A 20,835-nucleotide genomic window follows, 5' to 3' on the forward strand; every position below is an offset into this window, starting at 1 on the left:
CTTTTTGCAGCAGATCATTGTCACAGCCGTGCGGTTGCCACTGCAATGATCCGGAAAAGATCATAGAGCAGTAGACTTGTCTTCACTGGAGATCTTTAAACAGAGGTGGGAAAGCCATCTCTTAAGAATGCTTTACCTTTGTTTTCCTGCATGCCATGAGGTAAAATCAGATGGACCTTTGGCTGCCATAATGATTTGTTGAGGACCGCACATTATTCTGAGGAGACTCAGATGATGCCACCCCTAATGAGAAGGTCCTTCCTCATAGAGCAGGTCTTATGTATGTCTCTCTGAGGTGTGGCAGACAGATCGGCTAATAAGGCAAAAAGAGTTAAGATGGCAGTTCTTTACTGTAATGTGTTTCAGTCATACTTAGAATATAAACCCAATGAAATGGATGGGATTTAAGTAATGGATAACTTTGCCTTCTTATTTCATTGACTTTGCTCAGACCTTAAGTCTGAATGTAACTTATGGGGTTACATTCCCCATGTAATGTACTCCCACTTCAGTTTCACCAAATTTGGTGGCATAGACTCCAGTGAGAGAAACGGGATCCCCAGGCCACCCAGTGAAAAGAAATTTGATTTCTGCAACTCATCAGCCTAACACAATTTCCATTACTTCCTAATGTACTAGAGCAGTGGTTCTCAACTTCTGGTCCTCCAGATGTTTTTGACTTCATCTCCCAGATTCCCTCATCACTGGCCATGCTGGCAAAGGCTTCTGGCTGCTGAAGTCCAAAACAGGATTAAAGGTTCTCTGTTCCATAGAATGTTTTATGGTTTACTACTACTTGAATAAAATCACAAACCAATATTGGAAAGCATGTATTGGAATTCACAAGCAAAAGAAGAAACAATTCTTCATGTGCTTATTAATGGTTGTATTTTATTCCTTACAAAAGTTTTATTATTATCTTGTTTTGTAATGAGCCCAAAGCATTTTGGCCTTTGTAATACTGAATGGCCTTCTTCAGGGGCTATAAATTCAGATTTTCACCAGCAGAAATTTCTGGAGTTTCTCTCTATAAGTAGACTGTTACACAATAAAAAAAAGAGCCCTTAGTTTTACAGTCATTTGGTAAGCTGAAAAATAGTTTTCTGAAGAGACCTACTGAAGATATGTTAATTGGCTATTCTTTTAACAGCATCTTTTTAATATATTTTTATATCAGAATCCATTTCTTTGTTCTGACTACAAGTGTGAGCATATAAAGGAGGAAGTGATACACATTTGCCAAAAATGTTGAACTTCACAGACTAATCTCATTCCAGTTTGGAAAACTCATTAAAATGTGAAAAACCTTTCTCAGTGATCAGATGTTTCCTACTTTCTCATTAAAACAAACAAACAAACAAACAAACCCAAAACACAGCTTTATGGTTTTATTCAGGCTGTTTAATTATCAACTGATTGAGGGGGGATGTTTGTGCAATTAACATTTTCAGAAGTTTCTGTTTTGTGGTTGTAACTGAAGTGTATTATTTTATAGATTCTTGACTATTCTTCGGAGTCTCCTGGCCACTCACTTTGCTGGAAGAACTGAGCAGTGTCTGCTACATTTGTTGCTGTTGTTGTTGGTGGTGTGTGGCTTCAAGTTGTTTCCAACTTATGAGGATTCTAAGGCAAACCTACCATGGGGTCTTCTTGGCAAGATTTGTTCAGATGAGGTTTGCCATTGCCTTCCCCTGAGGCTGAGAGTATGCGACTTGCCCAAGTCACCCAGCAGGTTTTATGGCCAAGCTGTGAATCAAATTCTGATCTCCAGGATCATAATCCAGCACTCAAACCAATATATTACTCTGGCTCTCATCTGTGATATAGTTTATCCTAATTTGCTAAACCTAGTCAGCTTCCTCAGGCTTGTGCTGAAATTGCCAGTAGTAGAGTAATATTCAACTGACAGTACAGTAAGCTTCTTTCGGTAGAATGCAGTACCAAGTTCTTTACTTTGGGCAGCAAAGCATCCTGCATACATGTGAGATTTCTTCCATGAATTTGTCCTTCACCTGGACAACCCTCTGTTGCTAAAGGGGAGTATTCATGAGTTAAAGGTCCATGTGAGAACCAGCCTATCACCGTGTATATTGAAACCCTGCCTGGCAATAAATCCTGTTAGCATTACTTGTTTCACAAATAACTACGCTCTGTGCTTTGGGGATTGTGATGATACTATGGTGCAGTTCCAAGTTTTTAAGCAGATGCCCTGGAATTCTAGACTGGCTATTAATTTTTCATCTAGTTATAGTAATGTATTATTAATGCTGGCTTCTTCCTCCATGGTCTAAGATTTTGAAGGTGAGTTCAGTAGGAAAGGAAAAAAACACACACCATGCTCTGGATTGTGAAAATGGTTTTTGCAAGGAAACTAGGAAAGGAAAACCTGACTGAAAATGAAGAGGTAATTAAAAGAAATAATTGTATTTCTGTTATTTTACTAAAAGAGAATGAATGGACTTTACCTTTGGATGATTTTCTTTTATATTAAATATTGAGATTCTTGTATTCTGTTGCAAATTAGCATTGGACCGTGAAGGATTCATGCAATATCTTGTAAGGTGTTGTTATTGCTGCTGCTGTTGTGGCTGTTCTGCGTTATGTTTGGGCTCATTTCTTTCAAACTGCATAGCTGCACCATGGGAATAATCCACCTCTCCAACCTCATACAGAAACAATATTCTGAGTGGCTCTTGAAAATAAGGGACCACTTTTCTTGTGTAACTTTGATCAATATGTTCTTCATGTTCATTTTCTCATATTCTTTCAAGTGTTCCTGTGGAACAAGGTTTCAGCCTATAATTACAGGGTTCCATCCACTGGTGTAATTCTGCTATTATAAAGCCTCTTCACCCCTTCATACCTTTTCATCTTTTTGCAAAAGTAAAGTCCAAAACGTTGATTCCACTTGCTATAGGAAACAGGGCTCTGAATATGCAAAACGTTATCTGAGAACCAGAAGGGGGAAGAAATACACCAAACAGAGAATTGAAAAAGTGTTAATAAGACAATAAATGATACTGCGAAAAACATAAAGGATACAGAACAACAGAATCCTTTAGGCAATGCATTATAGCTGAATATCATAACTTATAAAGATATATACACACACACACACACACACACATATACACACACACACACACACACACACACACACACAAACGGCAATTGTATAAAAATGTATAACACTTGTAAAAATGTATACAGCTAGATAACAATTATAAAAACAAGAGCAGCTTCAGTACTCCCATGCGGGCTTCAAGTGATTGTGAAGTATATCCTTGTAGTCTAGTATATTCCATCTTTGACAAGTGGGACTTAGGAAAACCTCATTTTCATCAAGTCAAGGAGAAGACTCATTGAAATGGCTTCACATTCCTAGGAGTAGTTGTATTTCAGCTCTTCATTTCAGCTCTTCCATGGTATGCAGCTTTTTATATTTTCCTTGTTTGTCCTATTCACATGGAAATTTGAATGGACTTGGTTATTTATAAGACTCAGTCTTTCATTACTAGATTCCATATTTGGTTTTAGGGCTGTTTAACAATATTAAAGCTTCTCTTGATTATAATTGTTATCTAGCTATATACATTCTTACAAGTGTCATACAATGTTTATATAGCTGTCATTTGCTTGTATATGGCCTTATGATATTCAGTTATATTGTATTGCCTATAGGCATGTGCTGTTCTATATCCCTTACATTTTTTGCAGTATTAGTTACTAACTTGTTAACATTTGTTTGCAATCCCCCCACCATTCCACTTGCAAGCTATTTCACAAACAATTACAAACCATGGCAATTTCATTATGCTAGGTTTTGCTATTTCATTACTTCAGTGTGGCCTTTACTAATTGTTCTGCTAAGACTTTTGCCCCTATTAGCAGGATATGCAACCATTAGCCCAATAGCACCTCTTATACTTTCTCTGCTAGCATCATGTTGAATAACAACTCCATACCCTACTTTTGTGCTGAGATTCATACACTCATTGCTTTTGGTATCTAATGTTCACCTGTAGACTATTATGATTTGAAACTGTGCCTTGCCGTTCTTGGCTTGCTATTGTTGTTTTTCTCTAGTGCAGTGTGAATAAGTGCTTATTTGCCATGTTTTTATTGTAGCCTTTAGAATTGGCACAGTGTGCGTGTGGCCTATTGAATGGCTAAGCAAATGGAATGATGAAATTAATGGCATTTTCAGCAATTGTATTATATTATTTCCTGTTTGCTATGTGCACTCACTGTGACTCTTCATATTGATTCTAGCTTGATGGTTACAGCTTAGAAAGCTGGATGCATAGGGGCTGCATATGCAGGGAACATTAGGGCTGTCACTTGATTTGTTTGTGGCAAATATTATTGACATCCACTGCTGAAGTCTTTTGTATTATGTGGGTAGGAAGGGGTAGTAGAAGGCATTAGTTACAAATGAAAATCACGGTGCAAAAGGCAAATATGTATACATCAGGGTATATGTGAAGGTCAAACTTCTTAATGAAGACCAAAGAATCCAGTCATCAAATGAATATCTTTCTTGATCAAGTGTGAATTGTGACCAGAAGTAATGATGCAAGAGGACAGAACAGATAGGGTTGCTGAATTGTCTTCATGAGCATAAACACACGCAATAAACACACGCCAAGCAGTTCTTTCCTTAGCCAGGTTTACTCCTGGCATGAAAGACCAGCTGAGTATCTCTGGTATGGTGTGTATTGTGAGGGGTAGATATAACAAAAGGAATGATTCCTCCATCCCCCACTCTCTACCCTATGCCCATTTTTAAAATTTTAATTTCTTGCTTGATCCAGGATTGAGGCAGGCATAGATTTAAAAACACAGGTCTGTTGTCATCTTGTTTAACCTTGACGTGCATGATTTTACCAGAATGTTTCACTGAATTATAATAGAGAAGAAAATTTGATGTCCACATGTTATATTCAGGCTATTTCAATTTTTATTGCAGCTTTAAAGGCAACAACAGAATTTTTGGTCAAGACAGGTGAGAAAATGTGTCTGCTGCCTGAACCAATGAAAGAATATCTGGAATCCTTCAGCAAAACATCAGACCTGTAGAAGCCTTTTACACTGCTCACGGCAATTACAATTGCACTGCAGTTACAAACAGGCTAAGATAAGCAAAATTATAGCCACAGGTGTACTAAAATGCATCTGCCAAGCAAACTGAAATGTTAAGCGTTCAGATAGGACATATGTTTACAGGGGAAAATGGAGTTGAATTGGTATGCTGCCACTCATTTTCTTATTTTGAAAGCATTTTAATATGCTTATTGCAACTGAACTGGTAAATTTTACACCCTTACGTTGCTACTTATATATTGCTGACATAGTTTTCACTGGAGACAGTAATATAGCATTTATATCTATTTTAGCAAATGTTCAAAGTCAGGGTGGGGTAAAGAAAAATTAGAATCTATTGGTAGTAGTTTAGTAAACATTTCCAATTCCTGATTGTTTAACTATAACCACAATAAAATGACTCCCCTCCTAAATTAGTATTTTGAAATGAATGTATCCAATATTATTTGACTGCAGAAACTAAGCAGTGTCAAACATGGTTAGCACTTGGATGGAAGACCACCAGAAAATACCAGGAGTTTCCTGATAGGATTAGGAAAGAATCATGCCTGACATCCTATAGAATCATTCTTGCTAGTAATTGAAAATCAGTAGGCCACTGTCTGACACAGTTTGCTGTGTTCTGGTGTTCTTAAATCATGGAGTATAAGAGCTTTCTTCCTGTTTCTTTATCAAAATGAATTACTGGACTCAGAATTCTAACAATCAAAGGAGTTGATGCATATAAGGATTTCCATAAGTGAAAAACAATAAAATGCATCCTAAGAAATCAGTGTCTGCCCGTCTTTGCTCCAAGTGATGGTTAGTGGAGGTGGTTATTGGTGATTCACTTTGGAGTTTATCAAATGAGGCTCTTACTTTCAAAAGAGGATAGCAAGGTCAATTCGAAAATTCACGCAATTACATGATTACTTATCACACCTTAAATTTGCTGTAATGGCCTCCCTGAACGTGACCCAGATTCTGTGCAAAGTAAGCCATCACATCATTGGGTTCTTAACTGCGAATTGGCACCCTTGCCCATGCTCAGTGAGACTCCACATGACTGGAGCATAGCATATTTAGGTGAGTGAGAGAGAGGAACCAAGGAACCCCACAATTTACAAAAGAGGTTGGAGGGGAGGAGGAGAATGGTTGAAAGAACATGCTCTATTCACGTTAAAATGAGCATATATTTACTCTTGTCACATTAAAATGTGAATATAATGGTTATCCAATAGCTCTGGGTCCATGCCTCTTAATTAGCAGGCAGCAGCCTCCTCTCAGCAATGCTGAAGGACAAGCAGAAGTAAAACTGAAGTGAAATTGCAGTGTGGTTTCATGGGAAACCCTCCTTCCAGATTTTTTTTGGGGGGGGGACCAGGACCAAAGGAGACATGTACATCACACCAAACAACAGTGTACTGACTGTGAAGTTGCCTAGGAATAGGGTTTGTGAATTCGCTAGTTTACCGAATTTACTTAACTGTGGATTGATGTGTGATTGCGTTCGGAGTGCGTTCGGACTGCTAGCGATCGCGTGTGGTAACCTTTTATGCAATAACGTGAATATGCATGGTTGCGTTCAGGAGGGCACTGGATTATACTTCCAATTTCAGTCGTGTGATATCGTCCTTGGCCAATTGTGGAAGGCTCTCTGTTTTAAACTAAATGAAACTACCTCCACCATAAACTGAGCTCTGGAATTAGCATAAGAAAAATGCTGGTTTTAGACTGGTATCCATAATTGTTGGCTGGGAAATCTCCTGTTCAAATTCCTCCCAGTTATGATCACTTTCTCCACATGGTATGGGGAAAAATATTGTCCATAGCAAGGTTTGTTTCATTCAGCAGTCTGGCAATAATTCTACATGCTTACATGACAGAGGTATATTAAAAATCACTGTGATGGGGCATAAGAATAGTTTTGGATACTGAAAAAACAGCATCTACTGTATATACTCATGTATAAGTCTAGAAATTTAGGTCAAAAAATGACCCCAAAAACCCTGAGTTGACTTATCCATGGCTCAATGTAAGTACTGTTATCTTAACTCTTATTTAAAAGAAGGAATCATTCCTTGGTGAAAGGCAAGAGTATAATCTGTACTGGAAGCACCAACCCTCTCTATTCTCTTATCTATCGAATGATAAAAGTGAGCACAAACATCATGGCAGGGATTTTGTAGGTTTTCTGACATTGTTTTGCTTTGCTTCATCCTTTTGATCCTTTGTTATATACCCCTAAGTTTTACCCTTGACTTATCCACGGGGTCATATCAAAATCCATACTTTTTGCCCCCAAACTTACCTTCGACTTATACATGGGGTCAACTTATAGTCAAGTATATATGGTATGTGCTAAATGGATTAATAATGCCTAGCATTTATATAATGCTTTTTCAGTGCTGAGTTCCATGAACATTTATCTCAGTAAATTAGCAAGTAAATAAACAGTGCAGGTTCACAGCAGGGGGGCAGAAGCAATCAGTAGAATCTCTCAACTCCACAGCTCTGAGTCACTTAATAAGCACAATTATTTTGTTTAAATCAAAATCACTACAGGAGACCTTATCTGAGATGGCAGCCAGTTGTGAAGCCCTTCACATTTCCCCCCTTTTATTTGTTTTGGCTCTTTCTGTTTCTTCTGTCCTACCTTATGCATTCTCTTGATTATGGGTTCTGGAACCCTACAAACTCAGTGTAGAACTTCAATTTCTTCCATCCTACTCCTGCATTCTTTCAGAGTTGCAGAAGTGGTCAGAACTAATTTGTCCACTAATGTGTAACTCTGAAAAAATGCAAAAGTAACACTGAAAGAATGCAAAAGTAAATCTCGCCGTTAGGTAATGTGAGTAACTAGTATGATGCCTGATGGAATATTTCAGCTTGTCATTTTTCTTTCAAAGATGATGGATGTCTACTATTCCTTGAATGGAGGAAAGACTGTCCTGTTTGAACTAACACATTTTCAAATGTATCATTCAAAGGGTTTTCTTTCAGCCTGGAAACAGGGCATTAGCTGCAGTGCTCATATATCACATACTGAATCCCCTACCTCTTATCTGTAATTTTTCTAGATTCTTAATATGGCATTTTATAAGCCACCAAAGACTGCTTCTGCACTGCAGAAATAATCCAGTTTGACACCACTTTAACTGCTATGGATGAATGCTACGGAATTCTAGGAATTGTGGTTTTTGAGAGACCTCTGATATCACAACAAACTACAATTCCCAGAATTCCACAGCATTGAACCATGGAAGTTAGAATGGTATAAAACTGGATTATTTCTGCAGTGCAGATGCAGCCTAAAAGAGGTGTTAACAGATTGGTTCAAATGTGAAGTATTTAGTAAGCGCTAGTGAGGGGGTTTCCCCTTGAGGTTATCTTGGCAAATTAATAATGCCAACTTTCATTACAGGGACTTTTGAATAAAGGTTTTTAAAAGCTTTGGTGTCTCAGGGATTAACTATTACTTCTATTCTCTATCTCCAGAGAGCTATAAAAATATTAGATCTGGGAGGTAATCTAGGTATCAATGAGTGATGGAATTTGGGGAACTGTTGATTTTATGGTGGTACTATATGGTCTGTTGCTGTAATTCTCAGACATTGGTCCTCCAGGTATTTTGGATATCATCTCCCAAAAGCCCTGGCCATCATGGTCAATTGTCTGAGATTCTGGGAGTTTTCCTCTTTTGTCATGAAACTGAAAACAGACTTAAATTGTTCAAGTCATGAATTTTCTACAAATTGAATAGAATTAATAGATCCCTATTGCAGGACTATCATGGCTACCTTTCTACCATATAATTTTTTTGTGAGTCCCCCCTCCCGCTGAGGCTTTGCAATATACATTTTCAATGGAAATCAATATTTCATTCCTCAGGGGAGATCTCTAAACTCTGAGGGGACAAACTAAATCTACTAAAATGTGAGGAACTCTAAAATTCAGCACTTTGCACCCTGCTGGGTATGATGCTGGACTCAGCATTGCAAATACTGTCATGCTGTTTCTTGTTCGTTCTTTACAAAGTGAGCTGTCAGCTGTGTGTTAAACCCATTTATATTTGAAATGGTCTTCTAGTACTTGACGCTAGCAAGACAAACATTTAAAAGGCATATTTTGGGTGTTTGTGTATGTTTTTTTCCCCTCAGTAGTGTAGTTTTCATCTTTTATTTCTTCTTTTATGCATAAACCAGTTGCATTTGTGAACAGTTGCATATGCAGTAACTATAAATGTTTTAATTTCTGTTATAGGTTCAAATAGCCAAATAAAATTAGCACCAAGTATGGATATTATGTTTGGAAAACACAGTCGCCCCTCCTAAGACACGGATCTGAGTCCTTGAATATACGTGGAAGGGCAACCTCCGCTATTTGTAATGGTGTGTGCGCCTGGGGCACACCTCATTCAAGCCTAATAAATGCGAGCCTCCATTTTCATGGAGGGGGGGTCAGAAACGGATCCCTCTTGAAAATGGAGGGCTAACTTTATTATATATCATAGAATCATAGAGTTGGAAGACACCACAAGGGCCATCCAGTCCAACTCCCTGCCATGCAGGAACTCTCAGTCAAAGCATCCCTGACAGATGGACATCCAGCCTCTGTTTAAAGACCTCCAGGGAAGGAGACTCCACTACACTAAGGAAGTATGTTCCACAGATTAACATCCCTTATTGTCAGGAAATTCCTCCTAATGTTGAGGTGGAATCTCTTTTCCTGTAGTTTGAACCCATTGTTCCAGGTCCTATTCTCTGGAGCAGCAGAAAACAAGCTTGCTCCCTCCTCAATATGACATCCCTTCAAGTATTTAAACAGGGCTATCATATCACCTCTTAACCTTCTTTTCTCCAGGCTAAACATCCCCAGCTCCCTGAGTTGTTCCTCATAGGACATGGTTTCCAGACCCTTCACCATTTTAGTCGCCCTCCTTTGGACGTGCTCTAGTTTCTCAATGTCCTTTTTGAATCTGTGTTAACTGTTGATTATTCTGCACGGGCACAATGATGTATTCAAAATTTTATACCCTTGCCTCTTTCTCTGCCTTGTTTCTATGTATTTCATACAATAAGACCATTTCACATTTCTCTTTTTGCTTTTAACCATGGCAATTTATGTTACAGTATAGCCATAATTTCATCTTGCTCTTTAAGCAGAGAATTGGAGTATTTTTTGTTTAGATGCTATCATAAGCTCCTTCAGCATAAGATATAGTTACTGAGGCTACCATCCTATATGTGATTAATCTTCCTGAACATCATGAAACTACTACTTCTGAGCAGCCATGTGGTATTAGTTTATCAGGCTTACTGCAAGCTGTGAATATTAGCTTTATTTCATTATTCTTTTATTGGAATACTGTGCTTTCTTTGCAAAGATCTCATCTTGACAAAATATAGGCCTGTGATTCTAACGCTGTCATTGGCGGGGTACAGACTGCCCCAAAAGGGTGGCCTGCTGACACCTGGTTTTCCGCTGGAGGGAAGCCTCAGCCGCCAAATGGCGAGGCTTCCCGCTGGCAGAAAAAGAACCAGCAAAAAGCGGGTTCTTTCTAACCATTGTGGCGGCATAATGAGTGTGCCACAGTGTGCCACTGGCACACTCGTTACACAAGTGCCGCATGGCACCATACGGATGCCGTACGGCACTTGCATAACAATGGTGCCGCCATTTTGACGCCCTCATCACGTGCGAGGGGCGTCTAGAAGTGTAACCCTCAAAGCACCCCTCGCACATGACGAGGGCATTCTTTTCGGCCCGCCTAGACTGCACCATTGTTTTCTTTTTCCTGTATGAATTTTAACACCTTTGCCTGCTGAAAAAGCCAGTGGAGCTTCAAAAGCTTCCATCATGTATTTTATGCATTTTATTTGGCCTAATAAAGGTATTGCTGTTTTGTGGATTTTGTTTGTTATTGTACTTTGCTGTATAACCAATGTGGCTACCCCTGGACACATTTAAAACTATACAATATTATGTTCAGCATGTGTTATGGGTGACTGACTTGACCCATCATTGCAGGATTTTTTATTTTTTGGTTTTGCAGTGATCTTTGTTTTTAAGGGAATAAAGATTGTTTTGAATGCTTGATTGACTGAAATGGTCATGATACAGTGGTAGCTTATGTCCAGGATAACAAAGGAGCACAGAGCACATAGAAAGACTCATTACAGTCTGACTGTGTGTATCCCATCACAATTCAAAACAGAGAGCCCTCAAGAGATTGAACAGAATATTCAGTACAACAGAATATATGATATTGAACTATGTATAGAGAGAACTAAATGCAAAATAGCTTCTGAACAGAGTCATTGCACAAAAGGCAGCCAAAGCTGAGCTGTGTAAATCACGTTATAGAGCAGTGCTTTTATCTACTCGATTTTTGTCCTCTATGTATGAGAATGCTGCCTTAAAATGATAATAGTGCTATAAAAGTCTATAGGGAGGGTGCATGTACCTCATGATGACTGTATGTGAAGAGAGGAGAAAGGATGCCTTTTGTGTTTAGTAAAATTCAGCCCCAGGGCATATTGAATTATACCCTATGCCCTATAGATTTAATGCATTGGGCCTCTTTGGGTATTATATGAATAATGTTAAAAATTTGTTTAGTTTAAGTTCATAAGAGTATTGCAAACATTGGCATAAACACAGCTTTATTGTACACTTTTGGAACCATCTTTAGTAGTATACCATGGTGTTCAGCTTATCATTTATAAAGGAGATTATAACATAATCCTGCCACTGTTTATATCTAGCAAGAGAAAAGTCAAAGCCAAAGCCTGTGAAGTAACTAAAAATTAGGGATGTGAAGAATGGAGACAAATAGTGGTTCAGTTATTTGCTTTTCAGTCATTTGTATCAGGTATTTTTGTTTTTAAAAAAATGTTGTGATGGAAAACGGGTCCAGCTCAGCCCATATATTATGTCTCCTCTTCTTTCTTTTTTCTACATCAAGCACTTCCACGTTAAAACGACAGTGCAGTTTAAATTTTATTAAATACATTTAACACCTCCCTGGAAAAGGGTCAACAGCAGTACTGGACATTATCACACTATACACTTAAAGCGTTGCTATTCCACTTTAACTGCTCTGGCTGCCTCCTGTTGCATTCTGGGATTTGCAGTTTAGGAAGGGGAATTTAGAATATTCAGCCAGAGAGCTCTTACGCCTCAATGAACAATAAATTCCAGAATGCAACAGGAGGCAGACAGAGCAATGAAAGTGGTGGTGCAGTGTTAAATGCCTGTATTGCAGCCACTCACTCATAAACCACAAGGTTGTGAGTTCAATACCAACCAGGGGCTCTGGCATCTTTCCACAGGTAACTAAAACAAGTACCTAGCTTGATGGGGGCAATTAGCTTACACTTTGTAAAATGCTTACTGCATCGGTGAGTGGTATAGAAATGTACTTGCTATTGCTATAATAGCAATACTTTAAGAGTGTAGTGCAATGATCTCCATTTAATAACATGTTCATTCTCCCCTTCTCCCCCTTTTACAAACAAAAACTATTTCTTTGTGAAATTCTTTTCATATGGTCTGTACATATTGTCTAATGTGATGAATCTATTCATGAATTATTCATCTTTATTCTTCAGGAAATGGCCTATGATGACTAATACTTGGCAAACATAGGGACACTGAGTAAGACACCAGCTAGAAAAGAAGTTGGATGGTCTTTTACTTGTTTGCATTCTGTATCTTTGCAAAACAAAGTTAGGACAGTTTCTCACGATGGGGCTGATACATAAGAATGCTTTAACCCTCAATACTGAGAGCACACACGCACTGGTTGTTGGGTTGTGTCTGCTACTTCTGCTTGAAGTGTGACAATGCCTGCACCAGAGAAGTATTTAACATTCCTATGAATAAAACCTCTACCATTCTGACATGGGATGGCAGGAGCAGGAGGTTATCTTCAGACATGCAGGACCTCAGTCCATTTACATTGGCGTGCATATCAAAAATCAAAGTGTCCAATGGGGTAAAGGAAAATTGGCAAGTATCCATCTTAAAGCAGCCAGTAGTATATATATTCTCTAATTATACCAAAGTAGGGATTCGAATAATAAATAAATAAATTTGGTGTGATTATAGGATGTAAAAAAATGGTCTAACATGCAATGTGTTTATCAGCTTTTAATGGCAAAAGAAATAATTTAAAGTCTGAAAAAGATTTAAAGACAAGTTAAATACCAGAATTTTATCATATTTATTTTCTATTTTTTGTGTAATAGTTGTTTTTCTGTAAAATAGCTATTTGAGTATCTAATGAAATAATTTTGATATGTTGTGTGTACAATATAATATATAGAAAGATGATTTGATATAACAGTTAATATATGTTGATTTACTTCTATCCACATTGTTTTGATAATAATTGTCATGGTTTTTTGCTGTTTTTCTTGTCAGTTGAAGTTATCTGCTGGTGAACATTTATTTTGTTTGTATGTTAGCCATAGCCATAAAGTATGCTCAAGTGAATATTGCTTTGTTTACCAGTGTTGTTGGTTTATGACATTTATTATTTATTATTGGATTGAATCAGTCATGTTTATTTTTAATGCTAATGTGTTTCTTTTGTTTTTAGCCACAGGACCAAGTCTTCAGGCTGGCCTCCTCCTTCAGGATCCTGGGCATTGAACCAGGGCTCTTCCTATCAATGGGAGATGACGGCAAACAGAGATGGGAGAGATTACTTCATCAAGTATGTTACCTGATTATTTGATGAGTTGTATATAGAGACTACATAGCAGAAGTCAAGCTCAATAATGAATATATAATGAATTCAGATGGTTAACCAATCAGGACTAAAAGGTCATCCTGTTAGCAACTTCGGTTGATACACCTATTACTCCCCTTCCTGGAACCTGAGGATCTAAAAACTATGGTACACGCACTGGTAACCTCACAACTTGACTTCTGCAGTGCACTCTAAATAGGGCTACCTTTGCACCTAGTCCAGAAACGTCAACTAATTCAAAATATGGCAGCCAGGATGGTAACTGGAAGATCTAGAGGTGACCGTATTACACCTATATTAAAATCTCTTCACTGGCTGCCTATTAATTTCCAGGCACAGTACAAGGTGTTGAATATAACCTTTAAAGCCCTTCATGGCTTAGGTCCAATCTATTTATGGGATCACCTTCTCCCATATAATCTGCCCCGCACATTGAGGTCCTCTAATAAAAACTTACTGCAGCCAACTAAAACAAGGCTTGCTGCAGTTACCCAAAGGACCTTTTCTTCCGCTGCTCTCAAATTATGGAAAAGCCTGCCGGAGGAGATTTGATGTATCACTACTCTTAATTGCTTTAAAAAGGCAATCAAGACAAGGCAGGGAGAGGCAGGAAATACAAATAAAAATTATTATTATTATTATTATTATTATTATTATATCTCTTCTGGCAGGCTTTCCCTGATTAATTTTCTAATAACCTCATTTTTAATCATTCTTAACTACCCTAACTGCCTCTGCCTTATAGTTTTAATAACTGTTTTAACAGTTGTTCAATAATTTAATTGTATTTTATTGTGGATGACAGGGTAAGGGAGGGTTTGGGATACAATGGTAACAAACGATTATTATATTTTATGGATGTTTTTAGTGTTAGCTGCTTCTATCTTTTGGAGAAGCAGGATACAAATAAATATTATTATCATCAACATCATCATCATCATGTTTTTTGATCCTCTGTGCTGAAAGATCGCAACTCTAAAATTAAATACATCTAATGTTTCAGATAACATGCCAGAGAATATTCCCACAGTTTCAGTACTATAGGCTTCCACTATTCTGGTTTTCTTCCCTTGTAGCCCATCTAACAAATGCAGCTTGTATATTACTTTTATCTGTGACAACAGAAATAATGAATATAAATAAATATGAAGTGGAATCCTCCCTCGTCCACATGCGAAGCAGCTCCATTTTAAAGAAAAAGATTTTGGGATGCTACCTGAAACACCTTTCATTGAGGGTGTAATGGATGGTCTGAAAACATTTGCTAAGCAAGCTTTCAATATGTTCATTAGTACAGGTATAAAAAGGAGATGAATAGAAGCTTCATGTAATAACTTTATTTGTGATATGGATGTAAAGAATATTTGCATTTTTGCCAGTCTTGATACATTGTGGTGTCTTGACCCCATCCAAAAAAATTCAACTTCTGTTAGATTTTTGTTTTGTATTTTGGGACTTTTTTAATGGATAATTTTGTTTTTGCACAGAACAGTGTGTGTGTGTGTGTGTGTGTGTGTTTAAAATATAATTTTTTCACACAAAAAATACCCAAAGTCAGTCTCTCAGTACAATAAATCTACTCTCCCCAGCAAAATGAAAATTTTTGATAATTTTATTCTTGCATGTGAAAACAAAATAAGTGAAGATTTACACCCCTCTGTATTATGTTGGTATGGCTGAAATCACTAGAGAGATTGCTTACCACTGTCATGGCATAGTTAAGCATCAGTATTGGTCCTAGACATTATGCTATGTGAGCCTAATGACAAAATGGGGCTCTTCCCATTCTACATACCGTAATGGACTTGACTAGTCATTGACAGTGACAGTATGACACCCTCTATCCCACCTGAAGTGCAGGAGGATTCCTTGAAGGAGTGGTTAGGGCAACTGCACGAAACACACAGTGTGTTGTCTTGCAAAAGGAGGCAATTAATAGACTGATTCTTCTGCCTCTTCCTGCAGCATCCATCACTTGCTACCTGAGGTGGCTGCCTTCTTCTGCTTCATGGATTGTTAACCTGCCATGGCGGTTAGTGGCTTATCAGGGACTTAGGGGCTGAACATACCACCCCTGAGGGGCAGCCACTGTCTTCACCGGATCGGGGCCTTAGCAGCTACACACCATGGCCCCAATCTGGCCTTTCTGTGGTGCAAAAAGGAACCACAAAAAGCAGTTTCTTTTTGTGCTGCAGAAAGGGCACCATAGCCACCAGTGCTGCAGCTTTTTGGTGCTCCTTTGGTGCTGCGTCATCTGGATGTAGCACCAGAGAAGCGCTGTGATGCTGCCTGCCATATGGTGGGGGGGGGGGCGGCGCCACGGCCCCACTCCGTCCCAATGCTGGCCTTTAATGCTGGTCTGTCGAGGCTGTTAGTGGCAATAAAATCAAGGTCTCTGGATGTTTTTAGTTGTCTGGTGAAAGTGCCCTGTTTACAGCTTGACATAACACATTCACTTCAAAAGATCTATTTAAACAAAGCAGTTCACTAGGTGTGCTCTTGTGTAAAGTTTTAAAGCCATTGCCTTTTGGGAACTGAGTGTTTTGCTATAAATGTATAAGACTACTCATGTGTTGGTGACTCTACAGTTAATCTTACTGTAGAATATATTCAGAGACATAGCCATGTTAGTCTGGAATATCAGTATGTAGTGGGATCTTGTGCCTTAAAGACTAACTGAGCAAATGAAGCATAATCAGGTTTGTAGCATAAGTTTTCATAGATGTAGGTCCAAAACACTTCAGAAATAATCCAGTTTGAGATCACTTTAACTGCTCTGGCTCAGTGGTAGGGAATACTAGGAATTGTAGTTTTGTGAGACATTTAGCCTTCTGTCTGAGGGCTCTGGTGCAACAATAAACTACAATTCCCAAGATTCCTTAGCACTGAACCAGGGCAGCTAAAGTAGTCTCAAACTGGATTATTTCTGCAGTGTGTTTTGGTCCTTAGTCTACTTCCTCAGATGCAGGAAGATGTACCTGCCTTGGCCTTAACATCTTTCTTCCTACCTTTGCAACCATGAACTTGTCAACTCATCACCATAACCACAAGTTTTTCATTTCTATGGCTGTTATACAATCTGATTATAAAGGTCCTTCCTTGGCACTAGTGCACGCCATGAATCTGAGGAAGTAGACCAAGTCTACAAAAGTTTATGCTACAACTTCTTTCGCTCAGGGACAAAACAGACCAACCCAGATAGAGCAGCATCCCACTACCCCTTTCAGTGCCAGACCGGGGCCGCAGCACCTGCATGCCATGACCCCAATCTGGCACTTCGCTACCTCTAAAAGAAACAGCAAAATACAGCTCCTTTTAGAGCCAGCAAAAAGGCGCCCTTGACACTGTGGCAGTATTTTTCGGCACTCCTTTCAGCATGCAGTGTATAAACGCTGTGCCAAAAGAGTACCATAACATTGCCTGCTGTGCGAACAGGCAGGTGGCGTGACGCCAGTGTAGGGGCAGTGTTGGGGTGTGCATCATCCAAACGCTAGGCCCTATACCACCCCCATGCTGGTGCTTCAAACTGATCTGTATAGCCCCTAAGTCTCTATGGTACTACAGTATCCCTCAACATACTTTTTTAACTGTTATAAGCCACTTTGAGTCCTGAAGTGGAAAAAGCAGGGAGGTAGAATGTATTCATTTGTATGTTACCGAGAAAAGTACACAAAATGTTTTTGAAAGATTCGTTGTATCTGAACCTCCCTCCTCCCACTTCTTTCTATCTGTGCATAGATAGAAACTGTGTATAGATAGCCACTCTCTAGTACAACATTCTCTCTCTCTCCCAGTGATACCTGACAGTACAACCAGCAGAGATGTACACTTCTGAGCAATGGGCGGGTATTCAGCAATGCATCTCTTCTTGCCTGTTTGCACACATTCTCACTGGTATTGTACTGATAATTTCTTCCTATCTTCTGTGCGCTGCCAGATTGTTCCTGAGCATTCAGAAATTGTCTCAAACAATGTATGGACTTGGTGAATTCCTTGCTGTATAAACAAAATAATTCATAAACATGTTAAATTTCACTTTTTTGTCTCTTGTTCTATGCTTGTCCCTTAGTCTATGCTTGAGTGCCCCTTCTATTCAAAAAGGGCTTCTATTTTGAAGGTCTGCAGTTTTAAAAATATTGGCAGAAATACAATGAATTGCCAAAGGCCATTTTATTCAGCACTTTCACAATGTAAAAAGATGTCCCTTCAAAACATAGGGGAGGGGGAGAGATGACAGAAAAGGATAGAGAGTAATGTGTGTTGCAACATCTATTTCTCAAGGTTTCTGTTTCTGTTAACATTTGGGCCTGGATTTTCTCCTTTTCTACTCTCTCAGCTTTATCCAAGACCAAGCATATTAATGCTATAATTTTACTGGTCCCACTCCTAAAACTGAGTTGTCTGATTTCTTAGGATCAAGCTCTCAATTTGGGGATTAAATATGTCATGAGAACTGAAAGGCTGGGATGAAGTGGACTTGCTTGGGACTAGATACAGTGGTCCACAAACTGTGCCCTTTAAGAGATTTTGGATTTCAGCTCCCAGAAGCTTCAGCCACGTTGGCCAATAGTTTGGGATTCTGGGATCTGAAGAACATAAACTAGAAGATTAAAATTACCAGAGACAGAGAAAGAGAGAGAGAGAGAGAGAGAGAGAGAGAGAGAGAGAGAGATTCCCCCTAAACATTAGGAAGAAAATTTTGACTGTAAGAACTGAGCAACAGTGAAACAGACTGCCTTGGAAAGTGGTGGACTCTTCTTTGCAGGTTTCTAAATACAGATTGGATGTTAAATCTCTTGGGAGAACTTCAGTTGTGTAGGCAAAGAGATCTTGTAGCACTTTTGAGACTAAATGAAAGAAAGTAGTTGGTAGCATGAGCTTTCATAAATTTGAGCCTAATTCCTCAGATGCATGTTTTGTGTAGGTTAGACTGGATGTCCCTTGCAGTACCTTCCAACTCTGTGCTTCTGTGATTCTATGTTTTTCACTCCTTTGTGTTTCCAAGTATTTTAACAAACTGCTTTTAATGCTTAATAATAAATTCAGGTATCAGAGCATTCTAAGTGTACTGGGGCAGTGAAGAACCAGGTTTCAGCCATCTTAAAAGAATCTCAAAAATAAAGGTAATAGGTTTTGCTCTATTGATAAGGGACATGTGTCACCTATCATAAGTATTAATTGTGAAAAGTGAAGTGTACTATAAATATGAATAACTGAAATTGATGGCAGCGGCAATGGTGGTGAGGAGAAGGAGAAGGACTTGATAGGTTCACGAGGCCTGTTTATGGAAAAGTGCTCCAAGTGCATGCAACTGAGAGGGGGAACAAGCCTTTCTACTGATTTCTACCTCTTCCTTTCATTCCTCATAATTCTGTTCCAGGGAGTTGACCATGTTCCAGAATAACATTAAAAACTATGGCAATAGAGAGGGAATTGGCTCCCCCCCATTCCCTGTCCATCATTGGGAGCCTCTGGTGAATCAAAAGTACTGGTATTCAGGAAAAGATATTTGGAAAGGACTGGTGGATCTCCAAACCAATGTATACAGCAATTTGTCACCAAGACTGGTAACTGACACAATTTAAAAATCTGGAATTAAATCGTTAGCCTTGTCATCTGCATGCCAAACTATATGTAAATGATTCTGTGCTAGGTATTAAAAAGGAGAAAGGATGGGGAAAAGGAAAAAAGAAGTGTGGCAGCATCTTTAAGACTGTTTTTTAAAATTATTTTTGCATGAGCTTTTGTGGATATAAGCCCACATTTTCAGATGCAGTACTGAGTAGTATTAAGGTTTCAAGTATATAGTATAGTTATACAGTTGTGAGACTGGGACAGAATGTAATATTTATATATTTATTTATTATTTTTATATCCCACCTTTCTTCCAAAATGGGATTCAGAATAGGATCCAGAGGGATGCAAATCATGACCTTGCCCTAAATTCTCAAAGGGCTGCGTAAAATGATAGAGGTCTGTTGGATCACAAGGGCTGAGCCTATGCTTTCCAGGCCCTGTGCTCACCTGGGTTGGTCCCTGTGTAGGTGTGGGGATGGGCATGTATTCCAGGGCTAGCTCTGGTTTGCTTTCAAGATCGGATAGGATCTGGTGCCTTCAAGTATTTAGTTTAAGGGTACCTTTAGAGATTATAATACTTTTCAACCCCTTTTTTGAAGGGAAAGGATATTTAGGTGTAATTTTAGCCAGCTCAGCTCAGCTCAGCTCAGCTAAAAATTGTTGTTGTTGTTGTTGTTGTTGTTGTTGTTGTTGTTGTGTGCCTTCAAGTCTTTTCTGACTTATGGCGACCCCGAGGTGAACCTATCATGGGGTTTTCTTGGCAAATTTCTTCAGAGGAGGTTTTGCCATTGCCATCCTCTAAGGCTGAGAGAAGGTAACTTGCCCAAAGCCATTCAATCACCAAGCTGGGATTTGAACACTAGTCCCCAAGTGTCCTAACCCATTGCTCAAACCACTACTCTACACTGTATATAGTTTAGATATTAGTGAATGAAAGAAAGAAAGCTTCCAGTAGTTTTAAAAGTACCTCTAGAACTCTACTTCAATTCTGATATAGTTTATGGTCTTGCTATTCAGTTGTTATTTGTAGTTATTTCCAACATCTGCTGATGTTGCTGAACTCACTTTTTACTCTGTTTCTAAGTGCCTTCAGAGCAATCAAATGAAGTATCTGTGTCTGCAAATTCCAGCCTGAAAGAATGGCAACAACCTATCTATCCTTGCCAAACATGTCAAAAAACTGAGGAGAGAACTTGGGACTGCCTCTGCTATCCTGCTCAGAATCCTCTTTCATCTATTTCTGTGCAATGAATTGTCATACTGAAAATATAAGGGAAAGGTCAATCATGTGCTATGAAGAATCAGTTGGGTAGTCAGCAGGAAGAAATTCATGGTCACCAATTCATGGAGAGCTGGTGACTGGATTGTTCCATCTTGTCATGTAGTATTGTTACTCAGTACCGAGCAGCAAATGTTAA

General features: G+C 38.8%; 1 protein-coding gene across 8 annotated transcripts in view; it reads left to right on the forward strand.

The window, feature by feature from the left end:
- FRMPD4 (FERM and PDZ domain containing 4) overlaps positions 1-20,835 on the forward strand; it is a 370,005-nt gene that overhangs the window by 257,554 nt on the left and 91,616 nt on the right. For 5 of the 8 annotated variants that reach the window (XM_089511611.1, XM_089511613.1, XM_089511615.1 and 2 more), the window contains exon 2: positions 13,688-13,804. The exons of 1 other annotated variant lie outside the window; for it this stretch is intronic. In XM_089511611.1, the coding sequence (XP_089367737.1) occupies positions 13,688-13,804 (117 nt within the window). Of the gene's footprint in view, positions 1-2,355; positions 2,405-4,886; positions 5,006-13,687; positions 13,805-20,835 lie in introns of those variants that run through there. 2 more of the 8 variants (XM_089511616.1, XM_089511614.1) reach the window with 2 other exon arrangements.

This window comes from Sceloporus occidentalis, unplaced genomic scaffold, assembly GCF_023333645.1.
Source record: "Sceloporus occidentalis isolate IW3139 unplaced genomic scaffold, rSceOcc1.0.p SCAF_2, whole genome shotgun sequence".
Classification (NCBI taxonomy): domain Eukaryota; kingdom Metazoa; phylum Chordata; class Lepidosauria; order Squamata; family Phrynosomatidae; genus Sceloporus; species Sceloporus occidentalis.